The following is an 18,143-nucleotide window of genomic DNA, read 5'->3' on the forward strand; positions in this document are numbered from 1 at the left end:
TATTCATTCTCAGCTAATAACCCTATTTCAGCAAGCATCTGATGTAACCATAGTTACATCAAACATTAGAAAGGGACTATCTGAGATTCTCAGTCCATTATTGACTTAAATATCAAACCCTACTCTCACATTAGCGTTGTTATTCTGTACTTACTTTTATAAAAAAAGCTAAAAATTCTGATTATGTCCAATATGGAAGCTACTAAACATAATCAGAATCTATATACAAATCAGAATCTACCAGATTCTCCCCTATAAACAGGGAAGTTGAGAAACTCAGTCACTACTATGCACTTCAGCTGAAAAAAAACATACTAATAATTACGGGCCTCAACTGTATGAGGTACTTGATAATTAATGATTCCCAGGTAAATTAGGAAATTAAACAATCAGTATAATACTCCTTTCTAAAGTTTCAACCCCTAGAAAAAAATGTAATAATAAGAACTCAATTATTTTCATATACACTTTTACTGAATACACACACTTTTTGATATTATTGACCAAAAAAAAAAAATAAAATAAATAAGGAAGAAGTAACCAGATTTCAAGATTTCTCAACTGGAAGCCACTGATCTAACAAAGAAAAACAGGACACCATTCATCATAAAACGTGCCAAATCCATTAACTTCAACACTTCAAGGACAAAGCCCCACACTTTACATTTTCACAAAAGGCTTGTAAGGCAGTTTCCTGTTACACACTTTTAGTCTTGCTCAGTAGAAGCATAAAAGCTACACATTTTCTCAAACTCTAAAGAAAAATCTCTTAAATAACATCGAAACATATGTATGTATTCTTACCTGCTGTGTCTTTTGCAAGTCAGCTCTAGTCTCCTACCTTTTAAGCTGTTATTCAGAAAATAAGGGGCTTTCTTCTTTTTTAAGAACTACCTACAATGTTCTGTAATTATGTAGTCCTCACTTCATTTCTACCATTCCACAGTTTAAAAATTAGTAGTAATTTTCAAAACAATTTCAGTTTTGCCTGAGAAACAGAATGTTCTGGTACACAAGCCAATCTCAGAATTCTAGCTGAGCACAGTGTGCAAAAGACCAATGAAATTTCCTAAGTGATCAGCTGCTATTGTGTATTTTCTTTGGATAAACAGCATGATCCAGTTTAAATATATACATTTATTAAATGGCATGCAAAAGCATCAAAGGATTGCCATGCCAGCTAAGAGAACAGTTTTCACTGTCTTCACATAGACCATGCGGAGAGTCTGAAAAGCATTCAGGCCCTTGCAATGCCCTATCACAGCCCAGTGTTACAGAAGCGTGATTCTGCATACTAACAACGCCGCTGTGGACTGCATCACGGTGAGGATGTGGAACCACACCAATTGATATAAGGTCACCTCTACAGCACAAAATATGACAGCATTCATCTTCTGCAACGGCCAGACACGAAAAGATAACAGTATCTCACAATTCTGGCAGCCTCTATCATCACTTTCTAGAAGAGGTCTGAATAATTTTGAATGTGCTTGAATAAGACCAAAACTGTTTATTACCTGTTTTTCCAGCTCCACTCTCTCCTGTAATAAGAATACACTGGTCTTTGTCCTGGTCCCTTAAAGATCTGTAAGCTTCATCTGACAGAGCAAAGCTGCAAAATAAGAAAGAGCCAATTGAGAAGTCAGATATAACAAATACCAACAATAAATACAATCTGTCCTTTACATCCAGGTAGAAGAAAAAAAACATATATGTAAGTATATAGGGTTCTGTAAGCGCTGAAGCACTAAGTTTCCAGAATATAAGAGCAATAGAACGAAAATTCAGTTCAAAAAAAATTCACCAAAAAAGTTCAAAAAAGATTCACAAAATTTCAATAAAATTGAAACAGCATTCTTCATTGAACAAAATATCCTCCTTGTCAATGCATCAACGGCAAGCATTCTGTCTGACAACACTTAGAAGAAGGCAGCTGGAAATAGAAGAATCTTGAAAATTAACAATACCATAAGTTGCGATTCCTACTCTGAAAAGTAAGAAGAATTCTCAGAATTTTACAAAATATTGTGTGTTTTAAGCATTTGGAGGTATTTCTGGACATCTGCATAGATATGTAGAAGTCTTTTCCAATGAGTACGTGCATGATACATTTAGGGTGGTGTCATGTAGAGAAATTAAAGAATATACTAAGAATCAACAGCTTTCCTGCACCAAAAGCACCTTTCCATAGAACTCAGAACATCCTGAACATGAAACCACTGGGCTGCAATCTGAACCCAAATGGGCTTTGTTGACATGAGGCAACATATATTTTGAAGAAATGCAGATGAATTGCTTATATTTGGCTTTCATTATTTGTCATTTTTTGTCAGAAGAAAAGTATTGATTTCATATGAATTGGATTTTCCATTTTATGGAACAAAGCACACTGGAAACTCAGCACCAGATTCCCTTTCAAAAACTTAAACAAGTAGCATCTGAAAAAGCACTTGAAAGCAAAGTTCAAAGAAAAGGCCATGTACGTATTATGCAAGCTCAGAAAAAAAAAAGTTAACAAAAATGGCATATTTTTAAGTGAAATAAGCATCCAATCAGCAGATCAGGAGCTCCATTGATCACTGCACCTGACACAATGTCTAGTGTTTGTAAATTAAGTTAGACATGGATATTGTTTATTATTTATAGTAAACAAACCATGAATGAAAATTGAAATGAACTCTCATGTCAACATAAAACATGTAATGTTTGTAGATGAGATACTTCTTTTAGCATCTTGATTTTTTATTCCATGAGAGTTCAGGAGTTTTGCATTCAGCTGGCAACTACAGACAGATTAAGTATTTGTTTTGAATAATGTAGTCACATAGAGCTGTCCTAGGCAACCACAGCTCCTTTATAAATGAACAACTCCATGCTGTGAAACCTGTTATAGGTAGCATGGACAACCTAATGCAAGCAGAGACCCCCACACAGCCTCTTCTAGGCAGGTCTGTTGCCACAGCTTGAAAACTTCAAATATTAAGCCCATGTGAATTCTAGTTAGCTCACATCTACTTCTTTGTGTCGACATTGCTCCTCAAGCTCAGGCAGTTGTTATCCCTTCCGGCTGCACTCCCCTAAAGCAGTTTGGAGAGCACCTCGTATTCTCCCCCATACTTTGTTATCAAGCCCATGTGCGACACAATTTATACTTCCTCATTCTTCATTAGCTTTAGACTTCTATTAGATTATATTTGCTTATTTGTTTCTTGTTTGTTTGTTAAGGTTGCATTATGTTGGTATCTGAACAGACCAGTATACCAAGCGAGCACTGTTCTGCCAAGGTAGGAAAGTGGGTACAAAAAACATCCAGTGCCTCCTTCACAGCTACTTAGTCATCCCTTCCCTCCCCTTAGCTGCTGTCCTGGATGCCACGTGCCTCTGATTTCCTCACATGCTGTGTCCCTCCTGTCCTCTCCTCTCTTCTCCTCTCTCATCTTTCTGCCTGGCCTCAAGCCCCTTCACTTCTTTCCTCTCTGACTCTCAGCATCTCAGGCGCTAAACGACAGCCCTCATCTCTGCACAGAGAGTTGAGCTATCCTGTTTAACCACCAGTACCAGACGTCATTAACTCCTCTGGATATATATACACAGCACTGAACCAGAATTAACACCAATCTCTCAAAACTTAATACTGGTATGGTGATTGGAGCATGCGTACTCTGCAGTTCAACTGAAGGTGAAAACGCGTTTATGAGAAGTAGCAGGATGTAATGGTTTTAGCATTACAACAAAGTCAGTTTGTGATATGGCCAGCATGCTGGAGAATAGTGAAGGAAAGACTCTGCTGCTGCTGAGAGACCATGACACAATTTTTGGCATCCTCTCTACTGTCCAGAATCCAAACTACAGTAGCAATAACACTTTACCAGACTCTCTTACAGGACATATTTAGGAAGTGAATAATATTTGTTCAAAGCTGCTGCAAACATACTTGTAAGTTGAAGAGTACAATGCATGGCACTTAGAAAAGCTAGTTCCAGCTTGTATTACATTTACATAACATTAACCACCATCCTTTTCGCAAGACAAAAAAGCAGTAGGACATAGAGGAAAGAAACAGAACTGTACTGAGCATGTATGGGTCACAGGAAAGAATATTAATACTAATGCTGTAGTTTCCATGGGTTTGTTTCAGGAAGCTGGCTCTCACCTGGAAGGCAAGACTCTAAGTGAACTTGCAACTTGATGGCAGGCTGGGTCTGTTGTCCTTCTAACAGCCACCAACTAGTATTTCTACAGTTGAAAGCTTTCTAGGCAATAGTTTCACACCACAAAATTCAGTCAGTGGCAAGCCCACGAAAGTGTTCCCTCTATTGATACGCTGAGTTAATTTAAGCTTAGTACATTCATCTCTTCTAATACACTGAATTTTCAATTTCTCAACAGCCACTGTCAGAACATATTTTAAGCTTGATACATTTATTAACTTTGCCTCCTGCACTGCACAGTTAAAAACACCAAATCATCCCTTTACCTCCCCTTTTCCCAGCAAAGAAACTGAAAGTTTAATGATTGGACAAAAGTCTCTGAAGTTGGAGGAGAGATGGGATTTTGTCCAATCCTGGTTTCATCCATTCTAATCAGGAATGTTTTGCATATGTTATCTTTTCCTCTCATCTTCTACACAATCCAGCAAAGCCTAATATTTCCGAAGTGTATCAAAAATTATCTGCTACCAACACAAGAAAAAGCAAGTTAAAATCATTTTAGAAAAAGTATCATGTATGCACTTATTGTAAGTTTGCTGTTAGAAGTTTTGTAAAATTTACTCTGATGCTCTATCCACTGCTCCAACAACTCAACTTTAGGAGGCATAGTCAAGAACGTACTTAAGTAATACAGTGTTTAAGACTTCTTTGCCTTTGTGGCATTGCATAAACTGCAGTAGTCATTTATGTCAGAGCCTGAACAGACATCTTTATTTCAAAGAAAAAGATAGGTTGAATCATTCATCATATCTATTTAATGGCACACCATTACTTCGCTGGCCTTCAAATTTATTATCCTCTCTCTTGGCAACAAGAAAAAATAAACCTTTGACTCTTTTTCAGATTTTGCTCTCTGTTTTAGAAAATTCTAATTTCATAGTACTTGCTATTTGTTACAAATATATAAAATAATTTAATTTCAGATCATTCTAGCTTAATATATTTTAATTATCTGCAGACCACAAAGAATTCTTCTTTTCCTCCTAGTAACATCAACATGCACAGCTTGGTAAAGTCAACATTTACAACTATAGGTTTAAACCACATGCCACTCTTTGAGCAACCTTACAATTACAGAGCCTAAGTAAAATTTTAGAATACTCCCTACTTTAAAAAGCAGTTATAAACCATATGTTTCAAATTAGTTGGTGAGTGTGTCAGCAGTGTCATTTTACCACACCTTATTATAAGTTCTTTGATTTTTACGTTTTCATGAAAAAGATAACATTATCCTACCACAAGAAACACAGAAATATTTACTGGAACTCTTTTTTAGCTGAGATTTAAGTATAGAAGCAATTTGAAATCTAGCTGCCACCCCCACCTGGATCAGGAAGAAGGCTCTGTTTTTATGGGGCCAGCCTTTGCAGCCACGTAGTTCCAAACAGCTAGAGCTGCCATGGAGAAACAGGAGTCCTAACCCAGGAACTCTAACACAAGGGAAAATAGCAACTAGGCCTCCCACAGCGTCCCAAAGAGCTCAAGCATTTTTCAGCAGCCCCACAGCACCTCTCTGCTCTAACCAACCACTGGGCTCAGGAAGAGACAGGATAACCAAGCATGCACACCTCAACCACCATCACTTCATCTGAGCACTCAAGACTGCTACGTCAAGGATAAAATCCAGTGCTTTTGTTTTCATCAAGCTGGCTCTCAGCATAAGCTCTTCTCTTCCGTCATCCTTTTCCTTGAAGCCAAAATGGTGAGAATGAAAATTTCTTCACTACAGGCACTTTTTGCAAACAACTTCCTCATCATTCTCATTTTTCCTGTCACTTCCTCTAACATTCATTAGCTAGTACTAACTTAACCTCCCTCCAGTTGCTTTCCTCACACACTAATGCTATCGATCTCCTTCATCCCATCTTCGCTGGCTGTTGCTTCTCAGACTCCTTCAGTCCCCATTTTAAAACACGTATGGCTTGGTTGGCAAGGCCTGCAACTCCCATCTCATTTCGCTACTTCCAAAGGAAATACACAACCCCTCTTCTTGACCCTTCAAATATACTTAATTGTGAAATAGAGCCACAGCATCACTTAATTTCTCCCCAATTGTGTTTAAACACTGAGAGGATATACTGTAAGTCAGAGCTTTAAAATGGCATTGTCTAAACTATCCTACACTAAAAAAAGTCAATGAAATGTAATTTAATTCCTTCAATAATTTAATTCAGAAAAACATTATTTATGTTGCTTCCTTTTCTTTATGAACACATGTAAGTGCTCTGTAAGAGGAAAAAGCAAAGAAATTAGTTTCGTCCTCTCCAATATTCTATGTACAAACATCAGAATCACAATTTGCTCTGGTATAAAAAAATCCTAATAATCTGAGATTGAAAAAGTGGAAGCACATTTTACAAACTGCATTGAGGTTTTATTTTGTAAATTATTGCTATTTGTTTTATATATATATATATATATATATGTATATATATGTATATATATTTCCCCCATCAAACCTCAGGGGAGGAAAAAAATTAAGGAAAAGAACTATAAAAGATCATTTATATTGCTACCTCATAGTACAGAATCATTTAATCTAATTGCCCTAAGGAAAAAAATATACTCCCCAATTTCCATAATTACAAACTGTCTCATGTTCAGCTCTCTGACACACTTGAAAGGAAAAGGTTGATTAGCCTGCCGTTGGAGAGAATAAAATAACAGCTAAATTGATGTAGCCTCATCTAGGTTAAACCTTCACAAGTAAGCAGCTGTTCTTCGAAAAATGCCAATCAGAAAAAAAAAAAAAAAAAAAAAAAAAAAAAAAAAGAGTCTATACACCAGGATAAAGAAATGTGTTAAGGCAGATGGAAGGTCTTTTTTCCTGTTCCAAATACTTTTGCATTTTGACAGCCTATTTTATCTTCCTGGTGAGCACAGTAACCCGTTTTTATCAACAATACTATATGGCTAATATACACATCACAAGCATACCTTCTGCACGCACCTCCACACTTTGTTATTCATGTTAGCAACTGTGAGGTTATTAATGCAGAATAAAGCCCAGAGTTTTGTAAAGCAACCCATCTGATTCATTAAAAGAAGCCATAATTTATGGAAGGAAGGGGAGAGAGAGGAAGGGAGAGGTAAGAAGGCAGACAAAGGCAGTCTTGATTTTCAAAAGTTAAACACTTCAAAACATAGCCTACTGTTAAGCCAGAGAGATTTACTTTATGTTGCAGCAGATCGGGAACACATTCTCAGATGCCCATATATGCACTGCAGGTTTAGCAGAAGAGTTGATTTAAGCCTAATATTTTCAAGGCTATAGATTAAAAGGAAGAAAATGCTCTGAGATCCCGCCTTCCTTGGGGGCAATAGATTTCAGACACCGGTCCAACGGGCTTCACCTCAAAAACCTCCCTAGAGAGAGGTTCAGCTAACACTTATTCCCCAAATACTGTACCTCCCACATCATCAGTCTACTATCCTTTTCCTTCCCTCAAAATGAAATGTATTTCCCCTGCAAGTGAGTGGGAGACTTTCTTCTCAATTTTGGTCACTAAATGAACTTCCTTTTTACTGAATGACAATCTGAAAAAAAATGAAAGCTATTTTTTGAAAGCTCACAGTGATCCTTCCTCAGTACTGTACACAAAATCTATAAACACAGCATATGATTTTCTGCCTTTTTAAACATCTAAGACATCTCTTTAGAGCTGCATGTTATTATGCAGGAAAACAACAAATGGAGCCTAGAACCAGCTGTTACATTATTTTCCTTCAACCACTGGAAAACAGGAGCTTTGAAGCTGAAGACACCAATGACATGTTCTAATTCAAGCCATAAAAGCAAATCCTCTGCATTTTAGCACACACTATCAACCCCAGAAAGTATGCCCACATCACATTCAACACTTCCATCCTGTAAGGTGGCAAGGAAACACAACACATGCAGACTGGCAACAGTGTGACCTGTGCACAGCTCCAAGGTTGGGTCCTCCGAAGTAGCGTAATATAATGGCAGGACAGAGGAGTGGGCAGCTAGACAAGCTGACAGGTCAGTCCCCTGTCCTGCTAACACGAGCTAACCACGGGCACAGAACTGAACAAGCACAGGCTGGCGCCAGCTGCACACACCCTGAGCCTGAACACCTGCGCTTGCAAACAGGCAGCTGGTCTAACTCATGACATAGCTTGCCTAAAGAATGGCATTAAAACAGTAAACTTTTGTTTGGAGCAGGCTCCTTTTTCAGCTGCAGTGAATATATACTTTAACCAAGGAAAAAATGCAAATATCTCCATGTCATGAGCTTTTCGGAAGAACAGCTTGGCTGGACTCCTCCCTGACTAGTCTCATTCCTGGAAATGACATCAGCTAGCAGGATGCCACATAATCATCACCTCCTCATCCATACTCATATTTAGCCCATGGATTTAGTTTGGAAGGGTAACTCCCAGTTTCAAGGCACAGCATTAACCAGATGAGTTTGTAATCAAATTCATCTCTCACACCAAACATTCGGCTGTGTTACCCAAGGCACCCAAACGGACCCTACACTATCCTATGGAATGATGCAGCTGGGCCTCTTAGAGACCTGCAGCAAAACAGTTTGCAGTAATGTACCTTACAAGGATTTGAAGTTTCTTGCAGGAAAGTATATTTCTTTTCAGGGAAAGAGGGGAGAAGGGGAAAAGGAGGAAGAATAATTGTGGGCCATTGTATACTCGAAGGGAAGTAGAGAAAGTATTTTCTATTCTTTTATTAAAAGCTCAATTTAGTTGGATGCAGTTTATTTCCTAAAGTAAATCAGCACTTGTGCATTTCATTTAATGAATGTCTAAAACAGTCAGCCCCTTACACTCAGTAGTTCTACTGTAAAAGTATACTTTAGACCTTTTTGTAGCCATATTTTATAAGAAGCTACATACTTTTTCCTCGGACTGCCAGCTTGACTGCACTAAACAAGCCTGCAACCACCTGCAAGGGAAGCAGTTTAATGAGACATGAGCAAAGCTGGTGGCTGGACACTGGCATCACCTGACCTTCTGTAGCTGCGCAATCCCTGAAGTTGGGCTTGTAAAAACTAGCATTTATTCTATTAACAAACACACTCCCCAGATCTAATGGAGTATCAAAGGGCGAGACAGCAGAATGGGCCAGTAATGGGAAAGAGAGGCAAACTGATTTTCCTTGCTTGGCTTCTGTGAGGGCTCAACTATAGACGATACAATCTAAGGTTACAATGTCACCTATATTTTAGCATATTTGAATTGCATCCTTGAATTCTAGCATATACTCATGAAATGAAGGTTTTAGTGGGACAGGGAGGGAAAGGGGGAGCAGGGGAAACAACTGTTCCCTTTCTGCGCTGAAATAGCTAAGATCTACAACATTTGACAGCAAGTGGAATTTGCTTCTGACTTAACACAGCGCATATCTGAAAATTAGGGAAGTTTACTCACCAAACACACTATGGTGTCAGCTGTGACCAAATTCTACACACTTTTTTTCTGCAGAACAAGCCACACTTAGAGGAGCATACTGCTGTATGTGCTGCTATGTGGAGGAGCACACTGCTGTGTGTATAACACACAATGTAAACTCCCCAAATAAAACTGTTATTTATCTTAAGTGGCTAAGTAGAATACACATTCCATCAAAACAAAACACTAAGGAACAATTCCTCATTTTAAAAATATTGATAATGACTAAGCATATCTCCTTAAAAATAACCATAGATATTTCAAAAAATTGAGGCCAGAGTAAGCAAGTTAAGTGAAATACTTATCAGAGCAATGATACCCTGTACCTTGGCTTTGCCTGTATAGACAAGAATAAATTCTTAGCTTTTTTTTTTTTTTTTTTTCCTCCCTCAATAGGACACATTTCTGGGCCTCATTAGATTAAGCCTGTCCAAGATAGCAGCATAGTACAGCCTTAGATGCGAGTGGCTCCTTCATCACCAAACGAAACCACAGTATGGCTATATTAGTTGCAGGCTTTTTCTTTTTCTTTTTTTCTTTTTCTGGGCAGCGCAGAAAGGTGAGCTTCTTTTATGATTTCACATTGAAAAATGATTAGTAAAGATGCAGTGCTCCATATTACAGCCTCAAAAAAACTGGTATTTGGTATTTGTAGCCCTAACAATATCAATCTTTAGTAAGAAGGTAGGAATAAGTAATTTCCTCCTAATGCAGTCAGAACAGCAGAGATCCTGCAAGTCAAATTTAAGCTTCAGGAACAAGTGTACGTTGTTACCATGTGCTCCTACACATGCAGCAGGATTGCTGCAAATAATTAGGTTGCAAAAGTAGCAATATTCTCTTAGGCAAGCTTGCTCAACACCACTAACTGGAGAAGGAAGGATTCTAAAGTAACTAGACATGGTCCAGTACTCAGGGGAAGAACAGTGAAGTGAGGTACCCAGTTTTACCCATTCAGTTTTCAGAGAGGAATCGCACTTTAAAAGGTCTCACAGGACAACAGCATACCGGAACTCCAATAGCGCCCGGGAACTCCTCTGTGCTGCACGTACCAAGAGCTACAGCATCTCACAAAGATGCACCTCGGAACGACTTTGCAGCTCTGCTGAATGAGATTATAAAGACGTCAGCCATATGTTAGTACAAGAGACTGCACCAAAAGGCAACACAGTTTGCCATCAGAAAAAGCTCTGAGCACGTCACTGAATTTGTATTACAACATTAGAGAAACAGGAGGATAACAGTAACAAATAATTGCAAATAAAGATCACTGACAAAAACCCTGCTAACGCCAGCATTTTGTAATTACATAGGTATGCTGCTACTTAACATTACTCAGAGGAGTTGCTGCATTTTTTTAAATTTTTCAAGTAACTCTAAGCACTCTTAACAAAACAAGTAGTTTAAGGAGCCTTATGTAACTTATTTTTCCCCTCCAGTTCTCTCTTCCACAGAAATTATTATGTCTGAGAATCCAGGACAAAACTGACAATAAAGTCTTAGGCTTGTTAGCCCAGGCACAACATCAAGTTAATGTGGCTATTCAGTCCATAAACTGGCATTTGCTTAAATTTGTGCCCAGCCTTTGTAAATACGTACCCAAAATTTGTTTCCACGAATGGCCAAAGCAAAAAATGGAAAGCCTTCTTCAGGCTGCTCAAACAGGAGGCCTCCACTCAGACTGCGGGGGGTTATTTCCAGGGACAAGCGACAAGATAGTTTGAATGAAACCCTTGACTGGTCTGTCAATACTAAGGAAGGATGTTAGCTGCACAGATCTTTTTCTGTTGTGTGCATACATCTTCCCTGAGAACTGTTGGAGCAATCATGGCCACTTCCAGCTTGAACTCCACAAGGTTTAGTGATCAAAAATCATTTCTGTGGTATACAAAGAGAAATTGCATATACCAGAAAAATGTAGATTTGTATTTACTGAAATGACCACATTTAGACTATCTCTGTAGTTCAAACCTTTATTTGTAAACCCCAGTTCCAGCTCTCTTATCTATCAAAACCATAAGGAACAGATTATTTAGTGCGCTAGACAGTAAATATTAAGACTGTATTTCCTGCTTCATAACTTGAAAAAGTTTATCTTTAATAACCCAAACTACATTAGCCATGTTGCACTCAGTGTTGAAGAAACTGGAACTTTCCAAATGCATTTGCAGATAAAGAGAAATGGAAGAAGTTCTGCCTCTAAAGGTGGTAAGAGGAGATGGATGGAGTTTTGCTGAAGTTTCTCTACAGTTCTAAACATTATCCTCATTTATGTTGTATCTAAAATCATGTCAAAGGCTCCCAGTATAGTAAATGGGCATTTATTGATGTGTTATAAATTGCTAAGGAAACAAAAACAACAACCATTAAACCCAAAGACATTTTTAAAGAAGGAATGACAGCTGTTCTTAATTGCAATTTGAAATTCTAGCTCTTAAGAGCACTATGCTGCCAATTCGGGAAAGGCATAATGAAAAATCTGACCCATTCATACACAATGCATAAAATAGGATTTGTCTAGTTCTGATTGATAGGGCCTCTACCTGTCCCCACTTTTAAGTCTAAATTTGAGAAGTAAAATATGCCAATGTCTCCTATGAAATAATTCTCGTCCTTTTCTGTGTGTAAAAGCCCCAAAATGTTAATGAAAAAATATGCCAAAGCTATCAAAGCCTTTTAAAAATATTTAGTGATACATAAAGCTTTTTTTTTTAAAGAAAAATCCAAGTCCTTTCATAACATCAATCAATTTTCTAATTGAGAGAATTTCATTTTGTGAAACAGCACGAAAAAGACTAGTCTTATTCCTAGCCTAGATGTACAAATATAAAGATATGGAAGGAGATCTATATGAAATACTCAAAAGATGCAAAGAACAGTTATGTGTTGACACATCTGGAGAACTGCATCACAAAAGACTGAAAAAAATATTGCAAGTCCTTTCCTTTATTTAATCAAGTATCCATTTCATTCACAAAATACAATTGGTTGTACTGAATGGACTCCCAAGCCCATTAGAGGGATCCTCATTTATGTGACAATGTGAATTAATAAAAAAAAAAATCAGCATTTTATGTCCTAAAAATATCAATGGAATAATATAAAATCTAGCCAGATGTTCCAGTTCCAGGAAAATGAGAGAAATGGCATCTGGCAAGAAAAGCTACCATTAGTTTAAACTACTGGAGCATTAACACACATCTTCAAATATCCAAAATATATTAAAGTGGTGTTTTTTTTTTTTTGTTTTTTTTTTTTTNGAATGTGTAGCTAGCAGAATACATGCTGCATACTTACAACACCTAAACTTCTCCTTGTGAATGTCTCCCTACTCAGAGAGCTGTAGTTTGGAGGACGAATGCCCTCGCTCTCCCCTATATTACCCCATAATATCTGGGGGGTAATAATATTTATAATAATTAATTTAATTAATTAATTTAATAATATTTGGGGGGGGAAGGGGGGTGCTCTTGGCTCTAACATAATCTAGCCAAAACCCAAACCTTTTCATGCTTGCAAGTAAACACAGACAATTACACTTACATGCAAAAAAGAGAGAGAGATCGTCACAGATAAATAAAAACATTTGATTCAATCTTCAGCATGACTAAAGTCAAATGTGAAAGTATTCTGTGTACAGAGGTATGAGTAAATATTTGAAAATGGTTCTAAAAACAAAGTTATTTTGTTTAATGTCTAAGCCAGCAGTTAATTCATAARGGATTCCCCAAGATTATTTTCCTTCATGTACCGTGATGACATTTACAGAGTTTCAGAAGCATATGGAACAAATCTTGAGCTAAGCTTTTCCCCTTCGTAGTCATCATGTTTTAAAGGTACCCGATTCTTGCATTTTCTTGTAAGAGAGAACTGGCATCAATGTATGCATTAACTTTCCTTTTAACCCTCAAGAGCTCCAGATGAGGAAGCAAGGGCCGTGTATGCGCCGAGGAGTTAGCTGAGGCCCTGCCAGGGAGGTTCTGGCAGGAATTGGCCTCCACACTCAGATGGATTGAGCAAGGTTTGCTGGTTGCTGATGTAGAGGGAGTTTCTCTGAAATAATTGGACTATCTTACAGAACCTGTTTTGTGTCTGATCTCAGAAAGGACATTATAGACTGTTAATGATGGTAAAGTCAAAGTTTTCAAAAGCACTGAAATGGCTGTGAAGACTTGAAATCATCTGTGAGCAAGTGGGTTTGGTGCTTTTGAACAATTTTGTCTTTACAGTATATGCGGCTGCAGAATTAGCTTCTGAGACAGCACAAGATCAAACAGAAGCCAGATTCTCTCTTTCTCTCAGGGTACAGCGGGAGAGAGTTGTACGGTTTTGTCCTGATGCTTTTTATATTCCTTGTAGTCTAGGAAATGTTCGAACACCACAACAGCACAAAAATTCACCTGAATGCCATGCTGTCAGCCTGTCTGAGGCCTGAGCTAGCTTGTGTGATGACAGCTCTAGTAACTATATTGCACCATGCAAAGGGTCTGTGACTAGATACAAATAATATTATAAATTCTCGTGTTGAAAATCCCATGCCCTGGATACCCTAGCACGTAATGCAGAAGGACAGCATCAGTGCACTATACGAACTTCATAGGGCCTCTTCATTTCCTACCATAGACAAAGCTACTCAGGGAGTAGATGGAAAGCTTATTCCAAAGAACACTTTGAAATTCAGTCTAAAGGTCATTCTAGACCATTTTAAAAATTAAAATAAAGCACAACATTCATCTGCATGCTGCTTTTCCAGGCTGTTCACATTTTTGGGGTGCTGCATACACTTTTATGAGCCTCTTAATCACAGATCCTGTTATAAATCAATTCCTGAACAGTTACTTTTTAAAAATAGTTTCATGTAATAGTTTCATGTAATCTGAAATAATACGATATGATAGCAAACCACTGTTCATGCCTATAAGATTATAATACTCACCTCTGACAGCCTCCCAAGCATTGAGGTGTGATGGTGGCATTACGTGGTATCCAAACCCAGCTAAGATAGCCCTGCTGACATTTCAGGTGAGCACAGAATTTATTGTGGTATAAAAGAAAAATCTTACTTTGCATCTTAAGTCCTGAAGCTCACAGATCCTTTCAAAATTCTCCTCAGAGAATGAGTCTGTCATTTCGACAAGGCCATGTCACAACTGCCTTCCCTGTAACTAGCTTTCCTCACAAGGATTTCAGATCTTTCCCATTGAGTGCAAAATTCAGGAAGTGGTTCATCCCCTAAGTGATGTGCCAGCAGCCTGCAATACAACAGGCTCTTTTCAGGCATGAAATCCTGCTGACTCCTGAAGTGCGATGCTTCATCCCCTTTCAATCCGTGCGTTTGAGGGATTTACATTTATGGATACACCACATTCAACATTGCCTCATTATAGAGGTTGAAAGAATCATTAAGTGAGACCTCTTCCAAAAGGAAACTTCAATATCCTGAAGTTTGGTTAAAAAACAAACAAACAAACAAACAAAATCACCTTTTTTCAGTTCATTCCTAGCATGGGTTTAACAGTTAGGTACTGGCAGCCTAATTGCTATTTATGACTTTTGTCAACCATAGATCTTTCTTCCCTGCTCAGTGGGGAATTTTGCCAACTAACCTCTAAGGTAAACTTGTTCCCTAGACTATAAATCTCTTCCGAAAGAGGTACTCTGCTGAGCCACGTGAACAAGTCCAAAGACTGAATGTTTGGGGAAGCCAGGAATTACGAGGAACACAAACAAAAGGTCTGTAAATCGAGGATGTTGTGAGGTGAATCAAGCCATTTGTGGGGAAAAAAAAATAAAAAAGCAAATGAAGATGTGGAAGGGGTAAATTGAAAAGAAAACGAGAAAATAATCATACTGGGACAATAAAGGACACTCGTATCATGGACTTTGATCCCACTATTCCCTTTTTTCATAAATAAAATTAACTAGAGGGTGTGCTAAAACTCTGATGCCTGCAGGGAAAGCCTTACTTTTACGCATAAGCAACAACTATCCATCACAGCTGAGACTTTATCATACCCTTCTGGCAAAAGTATTTGCTTTAAATCAAGGAGGAAAAAGAGTTACTGTAATGCCGGTGTCTCTGAAGACATGTTATCCTGGCATACCAGCAAACAATGCCAGAAGCAAATATAACTTCTACATTTATTGCTTACATTGGCTCAAAACAGTCCTGACTTGAAGAGGAAACAGCAAAATTGTATTATCAGTGTAAAAATTGTGAGCATCAGTATGAGAATGATTTGTCCTAAGATTTAGTAATGTGATGATCATTAAAATGAGGAACATCATTCACTTCCTCAACTTTGCATTGTAAGCATCAGAGTTGTTATCTTTGTGCTTGCAGCCTATATAACAGCAGGTTGATTTTAAGAAGTTGCATGCAAGAGTTTAAATCTCCACTAATTGGAAAGCTTTTAATCTAAAACTATTGTCTCTTTAAAAATATTTGACTTCAAAAATTAATAACAACTAAATCAAATATAAAGTAAAATTGCCTAAATGAAAATCAATAGAGATTGGAAGATAAGTTACATTTCTAACACGTTGTTTAATAAAAAGCTTCTGCAGATATTTTCCCTGATGTCCCAGTTATTTACCTTAAATCTCAGTGTTCAACTAAAAAGCGCACGTTAATTCCGAACTCTTATTAGCTTGTAATTTATCATTAGCAGTACAGTTGCCACCTTCTCTTTTGTCCCTCATCTTAAAATAATCTGTGATTCTTCTAAAGTGAAAAGTTAAGGTTTTGAGAAAATGAGAGCAGGAAGCACAGGCCATCTGCCATGCTACTCCCAGACATGGGAGAGCTTGAAATAGTCAGGAGCTAAGGCTAGGACAGGAGATGCAAGAAAGCACATACTCTGCAATGCCTTAAAGCAAATCTGTTACTGGTAGGAATGACGGTTTAAAAAATGGTATGATAAACTACTTACTTCCCACTGCCTTTGCCTTAAAGACTTCCATTTGTCATTACTTCACATTAGGCACATTTGGTGGAAGTCACTATCAAATTGCAACAAAATAAAAGATACCTTGGTTCTCTCTCATGTTTAGATTACCGCAAGGTAAGTAAACCAGCAATTTTATCAGCAGTAAGAGCAGAACAGAAGGGTAAGGACTGCACACATCAAACACCAAATTGTCTGAATACTGAAATGTCATACTCTGCCCCATCAAGCCAGAGACAAGTTTGATCCTGACTTGCAGATAAAGACAACAACAACAAAAAAGATTAATAGAACAATGAAAAACAACTAAAAAGCTTGGTAAACTTCATATTCCAACTATGCAAATATTCACAAATTAAGGAAGTAAGCATTCCAGGAGGCTTGAAGAGTAGTGCTTTATTACTCAGTGTCATAACAATAGAAGCGTATAGGGAGAGGAATAAACTATTAGAATAAAACCTTTTTGATCAAATTTTAACAGGTATAGCTCTATGCAAAAATATCTGATCAGAAACAGCTTCTCCTGGAAATTCTATTTGGCTGCTCATTCAAAATGGGTCTGCAGCCTTATTCTAGTTTTCAAAGAACTCTAAAAATCCAACTCATACCTGCAAGAACTAGCACCACTGAAAGTGTCAGTCACTCTTGTAGACACTCTTAGGGACACAGAGCCAAGGACTAGGTGTTCACTCTGTCTTTACTGGGTCCTTCCATATGATGGTTAAGCAAATACCGAATTTAATTCATATTATTATATGCTTCTTTCAATGACTGTATATGGAAAAAATCTCTAGATATGGTTTTCCTGCATGTCATTACACATTACTCTCTCCCCACCCTTTTCATCTGTTTTCATTTTTTTAACCAAGCCTGCTGTTTTACTGGAACATTTAAGATTTTCAAGCACATCCTCCTTATACCAAACCATCATATCCATACATATACCTCAAGCATATACAGAAGGTCATGTGAAACTACTGAAAAATAATTAAAACATGATTTAGAGCCCTCATTTCCCAGGAGACTCCTGCACAGAGCCCAAGCTCTGGAAATGTCACTCGGCAGTCTGCTGCAGAGAGGCAGACACTTAAAACCTGAGATTCCCAGACTTGAAGAGTCTCTCTGAAATGACAGACCTTGGAGAATATGAGCTACCATGCAAACAGGTGGCAGCACATTTTTTCTGATAGAAATGTTTGTGTGACACACAGACTGGTTTCTGCAAGAATCTCATCAAATCTCATCTACCCCTGCTAGAAATTTTGTGAAATTGCGTCTTTTTTCTAGCCAGCACTAGTAATAAAAACAGTCCATTTGTCAGAAGGAGATGCTGAAATAATAAACACAGTACACATCATTTGATTTATGAATACACTTTCTAGATTATATGTATTAGTCTCCTTATAAACGACCAAGGGTTTTGGTTTGCTCCAGATTACACAGTAGGAACCTGAAGTCTTTTCCCAAGGCACGCAATTAAATGCCACAGTGCATTAAATGGCCCCCAGCCATTCTTCTGAAGAGGACATGGCTCAGCTGAGCCTTACACATCAAA

General features: G+C 37.8%; 1 protein-coding gene across 6 annotated transcripts in view; it reads right to left on the reverse strand.

The window, feature by feature from the left end:
- The window catches only part of MYO1B (myosin IB), a 134,084-nt gene that overhangs the window by 63,862 nt on the left and 52,079 nt on the right, over nucleotides 1–18,143 (reverse strand). For all 6 annotated transcript variants that reach the window (XM_085321237.1, XM_085321244.1, XM_085321273.1 and 3 more), the window contains exon 4: nucleotides 1,518–1,612. In XM_085321237.1, the coding sequence (XP_085177363.1) occupies nucleotides 1,518–1,612 (95 nt within the window). The remainder of the gene's footprint in view (nucleotides 1–1,517; nucleotides 1,613–18,143) is intronic.

Source organism: Rhea americana, unplaced genomic scaffold, assembly GCF_003343005.1.
Source record: "Rhea americana isolate MKP2758 unplaced genomic scaffold, rheAme1 scaffold_12, whole genome shotgun sequence".
NCBI classification, from domain to species: domain Eukaryota; kingdom Metazoa; phylum Chordata; class Aves; order Rheiformes; family Rheidae; genus Rhea; species Rhea americana.